At 44.2% G+C, this 12,500-nt stretch overlaps 2 protein-coding genes across 3 annotated transcripts in view; both read right to left on the reverse strand.

Annotated features, from left to right (window-relative positions):
* Positions 1-8,538: 8,538 nt before the first annotated feature.
* On the reverse strand, positions 8,539-11,184 carry LOC105890313 (carbohydrate sulfotransferase 12-like). The gene has a single exon (XM_012816325.3). The coding sequence runs from the start codon at positions 11,182-11,184 to the stop codon at positions 9,580-9,582; it is 1,605 nt and encodes a 534-aa protein (XP_012671779.2). The 3' UTR covers positions 8,539-9,579.
* A 302-nt stretch (positions 11,185-11,486) lies between these two features.
* si:dkey-26i13.8 (kinesin-like protein KIF19) overlaps positions 11,487-12,500 on the reverse strand; it is a 28,672-nt gene continuing 27,658 nt past the window's right edge. For both annotated transcript variants that reach the window (XM_031561879.1, XM_031561878.1), the window contains exon 22: positions 11,487-12,500. This exon is cut by the window's right edge and continues 1,130 nt beyond it. The gene's annotated coding sequence lies outside the window, so the exon portion shown is untranslated.

The raw sequence follows: 12,500 nt of genomic DNA on the forward strand, positions 1-12,500 counted from the left end.
GATTAAAATTTTCTTAAAGGAAATGTAGATGGTTCGATCATCTCATAAATACTAAACACTTCGACACAAATGGTCTAATGCACAAAAACAGCCAGCGAAACCCGAGGGGAATCCCGTAAATGCGAGAGCAGAGACTTAGTAGATGTTTCTGAATTTGAAATAAGCAGTTTGTCTCTGAGCTCTGACAGAGTCTGGGACAGGCAAGAGCTAAAGGTCATGAAACAAAGATGAGAAAAGCGATGGAGTAATTACAGCCAAGCAGCCGTAAATGCAATAGAAGCTCCAGGGAAGCCAGAGGAAATGGACCAAAAATGAGTAAGGGGTTTAAAATCATTTTTGCTATTCAGTTGCAGGTCTTGGGTGCGTATCTACAAGCTTATAGATTAGTTGCAGTCACAGTGTCCCTGGCAGATAAGGGTGTAGTGTAAGCCATAACAAACGGATGGTGTGCAACATTTTTTGCAGTTCGTTAAAAGAAAATACCAGTTCAGTGATTATTATCTGAAAGAAGATGTGCCTTGCAGAGAACAAGCTTGAACTATGAGGGATTAATCTTGTACTGAAGTAATTTAACAAAGTGAAGTTGGGAACATGGCAAGAAAAAGGTGCACAGTCTTAGCCTGAGAAGAGAGACACGTAGACGCTTAGACCACATATCAGGGACGTCACAAGACAATTATGATTAAGCCATCACTCACCCTAAACCACCGCCATGGATAACAATGGGCCTCAGAGTGTCATCATTAATTCATCATCCATCATTCAATTCACCATGTTCATCATTCATTTTTAAAGTGACAAGCATTGCACATACAAGGTCCATGGTTTATGCAAACAGCTTCTTGGCTAGGCTGGAGCACAGAAGATCTCTTTAAGATTTGTATTGATAGGATCTACTGACACAAATGCTATCCATCAACTTACATCAGGAGCTTTATTAAATAGCAATTTCATTTCACTGTGTGCATATGCACCTATGGAATACTTCGGTTCATTCTTGCCTCCTCCGATTATTTTTTTTCGTGTATCCAACTAACGGTCGAGAAAGTGAAGGATTTATTTGTGTCGCACATTCAAAAACGGCAGTAGGCTTGTCTGCTTGCTCTCCACTTGGTGAATGACTTTGTACACTTTCCCTTCTGTATACCACCCTTCAAGCTCATCACAGTCCCCAGAGGTGAAACTAGGGCGTCCATCCCATCGTCCTATCGGCTGTTCTGTTCGCTGTTATTAAAGAATCCAACAGAGGAATCCAAGGATACAGGAAATCAATGATCTCACCTGGATCTCACCAGTTTCTGTGCCGATCACTCAATATTTAGATTTATGGGTGCAAGAGTTTTAAAAGGGCCTGCACAATACACCTGGTGCTTGGGCTTGACGGTGCTAAATGGGGACATGGTGATGCAGTGGTTTGCGTCACCGCTTTTGCACACGGTTCACCAGGGTTTGATTCACGGCCCCTGCAAGTTGTCTGTATGTCGCTTTGGATAAAAGTGCCTGCTAAATACCTGGCTGTTACACGTACGTCAGTATTACAGTTAGGGGTCCTTGACATGTGTTTGGTAAGCTGCTGTGTGCACTGGGGAGAGATGGGAAGACAGGGAGGTGGGAAGAGCAGGTGTGAACCTCTCTCAGCATTGTGAAGGTGTTGTTTTGGGACTGTTTTCAAGATCATTTAATTAATTTGACATTGCCTTGAAAAAACGAAAACACAAAACCTACACTCCTATGGTGAAATACAACAATGTCTTTGTGTGTTTTTGCTCAGAGAGAGTCACATCCCCTGGTGCAGTACAGGCATTGTCACAAATTGACAAATAACATTAAGAAAAAAAAGATATCAGTATAACTTCACCTCAGTCTGACTATCAAGTATCAGACGGTCAATGAAGGCAACTCACCCACAGATTTATCAGACATACACACAAGGGGAAGAGAGAGAGAATGGATTCCATCAGCGTGGCCAGGCACTGACAGCCTGGCCACATAGAGGGCTGAAAAATGTTAATACTGACAGGAAAATCTATAACCCCCACATCCCTGGACAGAGGACCACTGTGGTCAACAAGATAACCGCTAAGTAAACATCTTTCTAAAGTCTGCCCATTCTGCCAGTGTCCATGAAGTCATGAAGATATAAACTGCTGTTTTTTTCCACTGCTGTCAGTATCTATGGTATGTGGGATTACACTAGAATGGCTGTCAGTATCTATGGTATGTTTATGGTATGTTATGGTACATTAGAATGGCCATGCACAGCACCAGAACTCTATAAAGAGACTGACTGCATGTCGATATAAAGAACTGAAGAATGATAATATCAATAGAAGCATCCATCATCACCACAGAGAACCCTCCTGAGACTTGGCCAGTATGGGACGCAGAATGACCGATGACGAAAACCTTTACGTCAGTCCCAGCTCTGTCAGTGTCCATGCATTCATGAAGCTGTAAATACCAGGTGGTTTTTTTGTTGTTGTTTAAAATGGCAGTATTTATCGCATAGGGGATTGGGATGGGAACTGTCAGTGTCCATGCATTCGTAAAGCTGTCAATGGCAGGTGTATCTATCGCATATGGGATTACACGAGAGCGTCCATGCATAATGTGTAACACCCAGAGAGACCAATACAGGTTTTCCAGGAAATTATATTAAGAAGCGCTTCCATGGAGACGGAGAATGGATGGCATCCGTGAGTGATGTTTTCCTCTGGAGTGTCATACTGTCAACTCAACTGATGAAACACACTGCACAGCTTTTGAATGATCCCGTATTTAGGAAGGGGAGGGTGGGAGGTAGGGAGGGAGGGAGACGGATCAATCAGGATGGCAGGTAGGATAGAGAGAAAAAATTGGGAAAGGAAGAAGATGATGTGGTTGGACAGGAGGGAGCAGCAGAGGAACCAGGAACAAAGGGAAGGGTAGAAAGTGTAGGCAGACAAAAGACATGATGTTAAAAATAGAAACTGTCATTTAGCTCTGTCTTGTCTGAAGTAGCAAAGAGGGTTGGGGTCGGTAAAGATCGGATGATCTCGCCTGTGTGATTCAGAACAGTAGAAAAGAATAGAAAGCACAGCTGCTCCGATAGAGTACAAGGAAGAAATAAAAGACATGGGGGGGGGGGGGGGGGGGGGGCATTCTGCCAGTATTCTGCATATGCCAGCATTCTGCTATGACTTTCCAACACAACAAAGTGGTCCCCTTGCCTTAGTCATTTCAGAGTGGGGGATAAAGGGGTTCTGTGTATGTGTGTGTGTGTGTGTGTGTGTGTGTGTGTGGTGTGTGTAGGGGGAGAGATTGGCAATGAGGACTGAATGGTAGTGTATAACAATGACGCTGTTGCCCATCCTTGACTGTGAAGTGAGTGCTTGTGTCAGGCTGCCCCCTCACACACTGAGCCTGAGGGGCTGGAATATGACAGTATTCCACGGAGGCTTTTACACAAACAAAGCTATGGCACCAGTGTTAATTTTGGCAGCTATTTTAGATTTAGTCTTAGTCTTAGTCGAAAATGCATATTAGTTTTAGTCACTTTTAGTCATTTTTATCCTGCTTAGTTTTAGTCTAGTTTTCGTCGACGAAAACTCAGAACATTTTAGTCTAGTTTTAGTCGACGAAGTCTCATTACATTTTAGTCTAGTTTTAGTCACATTAAACTAAAAATTAAGTCCATCTTATAGTCACATTAAACTCCTTTCCATCCCTTGTCAGGCCCGGGGACCCCTTGTGTTGTGTCTACAACTGCATAATAGTCAAGCTTGCAGTACGTAAACTGTGGATGCAATTAGTGCAATTAGTAAGATACAGGTCTCCTATGCCTACAGCTGAATTCCAATGAATTCAATGTAAATAATAATTTTAAGGCAATACTTAATTAACAGTATTATCATTAAAATATAAGAGAATATCAAGTCTAGATTTTGAAGATTCAAATGATCTGATAACACAATACAACTACTATGCCTACCTGGCCTTAGTTAAATCAACCACATATCCTCCATATGAATTGCTGTGCAATCTGATAACCAACATACAGTATTTAGCTAGACGGATAGTTTGAGAGTTGAAAGTAGTGCTAATAACAATTGCATAAATAGACAAGGATATGTAAACCAATCACATATTCATTTATTTTTTCTTGATTAATGTCATGCGTGGCCTGTCCTATAGTCCATTCTGCAATGTGTTTACTAGCTAGTTATCGATAGCTAGTATAACTTAGCTATGCTACCTCATAGTTAGCCAATGTTAGCTAGCTAAAAGTTTTGGAACTCATTTGCCAAGCCAAACGGGAGGTTTCAATCGAAAATGACTAGCTAGTTATCCAAGCTGACACAACCTATACACTCGACTGCCCCTTTGAAGTTAACTTAACGTTGGCTAATATATTCGAATAACTAGTTAACATTAGCTAATTATCATTGACAGTTACTAGCTAATTTACCTTGGCATAAATGGCAGGGTTGTCTTGTGCGCTTTCAGGTGCCTCTTGTTGTGTTCTTCCCATCTATTTTGAAGCCACACGGTTTCTCTCCGGTTATTGCGGTGTATTGTGTTTTATTTTCTGTCAAGTTATAATTTAAGACTGTCCAGATATCTATTCTTATTTGTCTTCCAGTACCGAGTGCTTGAACTTCAGCCATCATAACGTTAAGCCATAGGGCGTCACTTGCATGTCTGGCCATCTCAGGGAGTGGAGGAGGGATAGATACAGGACCGGGCAACATTCAACCAATGATGTGCATACAAGTTTAGAAAAAAAAAACAATTGTGACTTAGTCAACCACCAACATTTTCGTCTCGTCTCGTCTCGTCAACGAAAGTTAAAATAGATTTAGTCATAGTTTTTATTTATAAAGATCCGTTTTCGTCACGTCTTAGTCTCGTCTTAGTCACGGGAAAAAGGTCGTTAAGGAATATTTTTCGTCATAGTTTTCGTCAACGAAATTAACACTGTATGGCACATGAAGTTTACACAACATGTGTGTAGCTAAGGGTCGGGGGAGGACGGGGGGTGCACATGAAACTGAATGGTAGGTGTGTGTACTTGCGTCCCCCCCCCCCCCCCCCCCATCCCCTCTCCTATGGGTAAGCAAGTACTCCCGATACTCACTGCTACTGTTCTTCCACGTCAGTGCACAGCACACATACAATATTGATGCGCATATCCTCAAGGGCGATCGAGGGGCTGTCATTCTACAGGAGCTTGGATGTCACTCAAGTACACTGCGGATAATATTCATCATTCAAGATTTCACATCATATATGTGTGTGAGTGTGTGTGTGTTCCTGTGTGTGTGTGTGTGTGTGTGTGGTGTGTGTAGGATTTTGACATGGGCCATTTTTTGATTGGCATGTGGGCCATTTTCAGGTCAGGGTGGGGGTACCCGGCCATGCAGCTGTTGACCCGATGTTTGTGCCTCAGGCAACTGCCTGAAACACCTGTGGCAATAATGGCCATTGTGGATGTGGACATTTCAATGTGTAGCTCGGATATAGTCCTTGCTCTGACACTTGTGTGTTGTGTGCTCATGGGTGTGTTACCATGGTGACAACTTTGATGACTATTCTGAAATGGTAATGTCTGACCAGTCTAGAGAAAGGCCACAGATGCTGTATGTCACAAGTAAAGAAAATGTACATAATGGATTGGTGCTGCCCTCTAGTGATAAGATACACTCACTGCATGCAACTCCATGATGATATCTAAATGTGCTCTTGTGACCAAACCGGTGCAGTTTCTAAAACCAAGACGATGATTCTGGTTTCTAGGGTGCACATAAGCAACTGAGATAAATAAAAAATAAACTGCACTGTAAGTCTGTTGAGGTAAAAATGGTTGTAACAAATGTGGTTGGGTGTGCATGAAATTGCAGACACTGTAAATTGATTAAGTTTGTTGATACCAGTGTCCTCATGTAATCCCTGATAGAGAGTCACGCTAAAAAAAAAAAAATTATGTATAATGGTTTGGGTGCTGTACACAAAGAAAACCACAGCCGGAGCTAATTAGCCTAACTGCTGCTCTCTCTATTGCAATACCCCCGAGGCGCCTTTGCTGTGACGGTGGTGGGGAGTCGTCATGGACAGTTTGTTTAAAATAAAGTTGTCATGTTATGTACACATTTTGTTTATTGGGTAATAGTTACAATGTGATAACAGAGGAGACAGAGCAGAGATCGTTTGAACTCTTAACCCCTAGGCCAAGAGGTCCCACATGTGGGTAAACAAATATGCGTACGCACAAAAGATCTTCATCAGCATGACTCCAAACAACCAACATGGACGCCTGTGATGCTTTCCAGATGGGATAAGAAGATGAGGAAAGAAGAAGCGGGCCAACGCAAGCTGAAATGCATTCTTTATGTCACCATACGGCCTGCAAATAATTGAAGTGGAATCATACATTTAATTTGACTTCTTCACTCAGATATGATTCAAATGAATAGTAATGTGGATTAGACAGGAGGTGTCTGACTTGGGTGTCTATGAAAACAGCTTTTAGTTGGTTTCAGGTTAAATTAGATGCTAACAAGGAGAAAGGGAACCTTCCCCTCAAGTTTGTGAGGGAAATGATCAGTCCATTTTCTTTGTGTGTGTGTGTGTGTGTGTGTGTGTGTGTGTGAGTGTGCATGTGCGCGTGTGCGTGTGCAGACTGACCTAAATACTTTATTTACTTGAGGTCACTGAATCCCGGGGAATGTTCCAGAATCTAAACTGCAAGAGACAGACAGGAAAATTGAGAGGGAAGGGCAGATCAAACAGAAAAGTTTGGAGAAAAAGTGAATGTAAAAGAGAGAGAGTGAAAGAGGGAGACAGAGAGAGAGAAAAAAGGAAAGAGAAACAACATAACACTGGTGTTGCCGTGAGCTTTAAATCCAACACGCAGTGATGTGTGCATCATCTCTTATTAGCTGCAATGTCACACATCATCCAGTGAAACCTCACCAGTCAAGATGTGTCAAGAGGTGTCAGACGAGACTTCTACGCCCCAGGAAATACCAGTGTGCATGATGGTATAAATGAACAGATTACTGTAGACTACCCTAAACACACAGTTTCCTCTGAAACACGTCAGGATTCATAAGCATCTCTCCTTGAAGGATGTGCTTAAAAGCTGTTGATCTTTTCTGATATACTTCAAGCAGTAATTCAGTCATGAACAGGCCTTTTCACGTCTGATGACTGGCTGGCGCTAAGGAATCGTCTGTACTGAGAAGGAGTATAAAAAAAAAAACGTTTGCAAAAACACATGATTTTTTTTTCTTTCTGAGGAGCATTAAAACAATACAATCTTTTCACTGGCACTTTCAGCCAGCTCTAAGCTTGCAGCAACCCACACAGTCCGGTCATGACGGTCTGGATAAAGCATTAGCTACCCAGTTCAGTTCCACTCCACTTCACACCTCCGGTCATTTTAACAGAATTCCCCCAAATTCACACAGACTCCCTTGTGAGTGACAGTGGATAGAGGTAGCTGCTAAAACATATTGAAATGTATCGAGCCCTGAGCCTTGAATGTGTTAGGAGTAAAAAAAAAAGGTATCATGTATTAAAAAAAAAACTGTTTCGGCCCTCCAGATGCCAATATTGCAACAGATGGACATCACATTCATATCAGAAAATGATGTGTTGCCCAGACTGAGTGTATGAGATCACAGCAGTATAATAATCTAAACTGTATGAGATCATAGCATTAATGGGCGGTGTATTATAATCTACAATGCACATCATTTTTCTTTTTCTTTTTCCAGAAACAGAAAGATAAACATTTTATGTGAGGCATGTTTATCAGCAGCATATTTCCTTCGCCTGTTTGTTCACATTTGCAGTCGTCTACATTTACTCTCAATAGTGACAAAACATAGAGCTTCAAAGAGAAAGTCCAGAATGCCTAAACACATAGCTCAAGTTGAGCCCCTGTGTGTCGAGCCAATTTGTATTAAATTAGGACAGGAGTAGGGAGCTGTGGCGTTGTTACTGTTACTGGGGCGTGCAGAATCAGCCCACAGGAAGTGCCAGAGTTACCCACGGACTAGATGTTAATCTGAGATAGCTGGATGGAAAAACAGCCTGCATAGAACTTCTAGACCTTCTGAACACTGAAGGGAACTGATCCCTGATTTTCAAAACTAGCAGTAATCAGAGATGAGTCCCAACACTTCTCCTTTTACTGAACTAGTGTAAGCCTATGTCTCTATTTGCCTTGTGTGTCGAAATAGGTGCTTACAACACCAAGGTCATGGGTTTGACTCCCAAAGAGCATTCATACTAGCAAGGCATGGACCTCGCTTTGGAGAAAAGCACCAGTTAATTGAATGAATGCCAATGTAGTGTACAGCAATAACACTTTTTAAGTGTCCTTTAAGTGTCCTTTCTACAGTGTACTTACACACATAATAAATAATACCGTGTACCTCTCAATTAAGTGCAAATTATTACATAATACCAAACTAACACGTACACTTTGCACCAACATGTGCTAATATAAAAAGTATGGAAGTATTAATTTATAGTAGATAACACAAAAGACACTTGGTGTTAAGTGTGGACAAAAAATCACAACTAGAACTGAAGTGTATTCAACACGTTTATGGGCGTTCTTCACATTGTGTACAGTACTGATGTAGTAGTGAACAGGGAACGTGTTTAAAACAACAACAACAACATTCCTCTCCCTTTGAAGGCACGGCCTGCTAACGAGTGCTAACGACACAGCAGTGTTAATCAGAACCATTATGTCTCAGAGACACATCAGTTTTGGGACACGAGCCACAAAATGGCGGGTTATAACTCCGGTGTAGTTCGTTCCACGGTTCAGAAACGGTTCGTCCACTTAGTGGAACTAATAACAGGAGAAACCTTTTTAAGTGTCGTCACTGTTCCGTAGAAATGGCAAACTCACTGCTGTAAGAAATTGATGTGCCATGTTTTTTGTGAGCACTTAAAGGCAAGGCGGCACAGGCAGGAGTTAGGTTGATTTTTATCACCTATAAACTCGCTTCACTGGTAGTGTTCAATGCTGCCTTTAGGATTGCTTCCCTTGGCTGAACTTTTAAAAGTATAATACCATTTACCTTGATTATATGCCAAATGATCTACATGATTGTTGTTAATGATGTATTTTTTATAATTAGGTAGTTGAATGTAATGTAATTCCGTGAAATAGTTTATCTTATATCTCATATTTCTATTCTAAATAACTTGCTTATTACAAAGGGTTCTTTAATAAACAGTCTCCCCTGCTCAGCACTTAGGTTTTTAAAGCAATTTGGCACCAACCCAAACATTCTCAAGAGCAAATTCTTTTCAGCACTTTGAACAGTCATTTTTTTCAGTGTCAGTCAGAACATGGTGCTCTCAATGGAACTTAAGGGAGGATAAAGGAGCACTCAGAATCCTAAGAGTGTTCCTAAGAGGAACCTTCTGGACTGCCAACCAGGATGCTCAGTAAGCTACCATAGCTACCTTATTCACCATAGTCCTCTTGAATCACTCAAAAAGACACCATTATTGTCTTTTAGATAACCCTTTTAGAGAGTCAGCAGGTGCTGACCAGTGTCACGTCTGTGACTGTCATACATGCAGTAGTGACTCTGGCCTGGGGTATCCAAATAGCCGGAAATCTGGCTCATAAAGTTTATACAGCTTCCGTCTGTCCTCCAGGGGAACGTTAGCGAACCAGTCGTGCTCCCAGCTGGCCGCGGTTCTGTTCCGGTAGCCAGGCGGGAACTGAATCTCGTGGTCCATCTTCATGATGTGGAGCAGGTGCTGGGCATCCTCGTCCAGCGTCTCGAGCTTCCCGACAAAATCGTAGCCGATCTGACACGGGTGGCACAGGCGGTACACCTGCCGCCAGTGCTCGTTGAACAGCTCCTCTTTCTCTGTGTCGGGGTCCAGGAGGTAGTGGACAAAGTCTGCAAAAGAGGGTCGCAACCCTGCCTTGAAGGCCTCTCGAGCGGTGGCCGGGGGTTGGGTGATGTTGGTGTAACGTTGCAGCATGCGCAAGCCAAACTGCCGGTAGAAGTCCTCGTTGGGCTGGGCCAGTTTGTTTCGGAAAGCCGACATGAGTCGCACGAACGGGTCGCGCACAAACAGGAACTTGGTGTACTTGCGGAGCTTGGCGTGCATGATGTTCCGCGAGGCCTTTCCGTAGCGGCGCCAGAACTTGTTGAAGGTCAGGTGCAGCGTTCCGTTGTGGCTCAGCTCCGAAGGGACGTCCTGCGGCCGGCGGTAAGGCGTCGGGGGCGCTGCGTCGGGCTTGTTGCTCCCGGCGACCAGCTTCTGCCCCAGCACGATCATCACACGCTTCCAGTTGGTGCAGGCCACCTTGGGCACGTAGCAGTAGATGATCCCGTGCCGGTCGTCCACGATCAGGTGGTCCAGCGCCTGGCTGGGGATCTGGTCGAAGGAGCGCAGCTTCCCTGGGAAGTCGAGGCCGCTGTCAGCCGCGCAGGCCTCCTGCAGGTGCCGCCTCCGCCCCGCCTGACGCCTCAGGAGGTTCAGGAACGGGGGGGTCGGAGGGACGGGGGCTAACCCAGGAGGCTGGACAGACATGTTGTCTCTTCTCTGTGGTTCTGGTAGCTTGCTGGTCTGGTTCCAATGGGCTGCTGAAGATGTGGCGGGTGCAGTGGTCGTAGTGGTCGTAGTGGTGGTGGTTGTGGTTGGGGTCTGGGTTGTGGTTGTGGTTGTCGTGGTGGTTTTGGTTGTGGTTGTCGTGGTGGTTGGCAGTGATGGTCTGGCTTGCGTGGGTGTCGGCTCCGACTCTTGCGGAGACGCTGTGGTCCCCGGGGTCTCCGGGAGATCTAGGATCTCCCCAGCTGCTGGGGGTTTCGGCACCGGACGCTGCAGTCGAGCCGCCAAGTCTTTCGTGGGCCGGGTCTCGGGCGGGTCTGGGTCAGCCATCACCTCCCGGTCGAAGGCATCCGTGTCCCAGATGAAGGCGTAGCCCTTGTCCTCGCCCGTCCACATCAGCTGGGTGGAGGTGGCGAGGGGCCGTGTCGTCACCAGGGGCCCCGTCGCTGCCAGCGCAGGGGGAAGAGGAGGAGGAGGAGGAGCGGGCGGAGAGGTGCGCAGGTGTAGCCCGGCGTTACCCACCTCGTCCCAGTACAGGATGATGAGGAAGAGCATGAACACCGAGCCCAGCAGGAGGCAGAGACGGAAGAGGCGGAGGTTGCCCATCCCTCCCTCCCTCGCTGCCCCACAGCGCGGCTGGACCTGCCAGAGGAAGCCGGAGGGGGTCTTATCTCGGGTAAGAAGTCTCAAGAACACTGGCAGATTCCCCTGGAGCCTGGAGATCCGAAGAGTAAACAATTAGTCAGCAGGAATGGACAAACTGTCTCTTGCGGCAAATCCCACACATAAAATTATTCCAGTATTGCTGCAGTGTTACAAACATTAGTAATCCTAGACTGGTAAGAGTATTGTTAAGTTAGTAATTATGCTAAGGCGAACAATGAGTCAGCAAGAAACTATCCTGCTGTAAATTCCACAGATAAAATGATTTCAGTATTGCTGCATGAGCCCTAGTTATCCTAGACTTGTAATGTTATTGTAGAGATAGTAATAATGTTAAAGTAGATAAATACTATACCATGATCTTCACAGTGAGTTTATAATAGAGTAGTAACTATCACAAACATAACTGTAATATTGAGGTGCTAGTCATAATATTAAAACATTTCCATTTCGACAAACCAGGCTGATAAACTGGGTGTTGAATTGGCTCCTAGGGCGAGGTTTTGGACACTTACGCTGTTGAAATTGAAACAAAACCAAGAACGAGCCGGAAGGCTTCCAGTAGTAGCCTATTCAGTGAGAAAGTCTCAATACTTAGAGAGGAAAAGTACAACCCAGAGTTTGCTCCACTGGCTTCTGAGATGCAGAAGCACTGCCCATGTAACCGAGATCTATGATTTATATGTGTCGTTAAAGCATCAGGGTCAAAAATCAAGTTAAACATCCAAACTCGCATGGAGCTGTGAGCAAACGTCCAGCTACGTTCCTACATCTTATGAAAGAGGATGGTTATCGCCAAAGACTGCTGAACTGGTCCTTTAAAAAAACTGAAATACCGTGAGGTCTATCTCCGAATGAGACATTCCCAAACGGACCACTGTAATTACAATACTACAAGAGGCTAGTGGCCAGACAGAGTTTGTCTGACGTGCACTCACAAAACGTTTTAACAACCAAGCACCCATCTGACCATGGAATGTGTTTATTTTCTCTGGGTGGAGAGGCTTGCTGGGGTTAGTTCCAAATAACGTTGTGTCTCGTTTGGAGCAATGATGTGTTTGCTGCTCCAGAAGCTGTCTTCTGATTTCATAGTCGTTTAAAGAACAGCTCAGTTTATACAAATGTTTTAGCTAGTGATGACGTAGGTTTCATTTTGGCTATAGAAGAGTTAATGTGCTCCCACGGAAACAAATTCATTACAGAAGCTGTTTATTTTACACCTTCACTTAACGTTTTATGTTGTACTAAGCCGACAAGCT

This window comes from Clupea harengus, chromosome 24 (genome assembly GCF_900700415.2).
Source record: "Clupea harengus chromosome 24, Ch_v2.0.2, whole genome shotgun sequence".
Lineage (NCBI taxonomy): Eukaryota > Metazoa > Chordata > Actinopteri > Clupeiformes > Clupeidae > Clupea > Clupea harengus.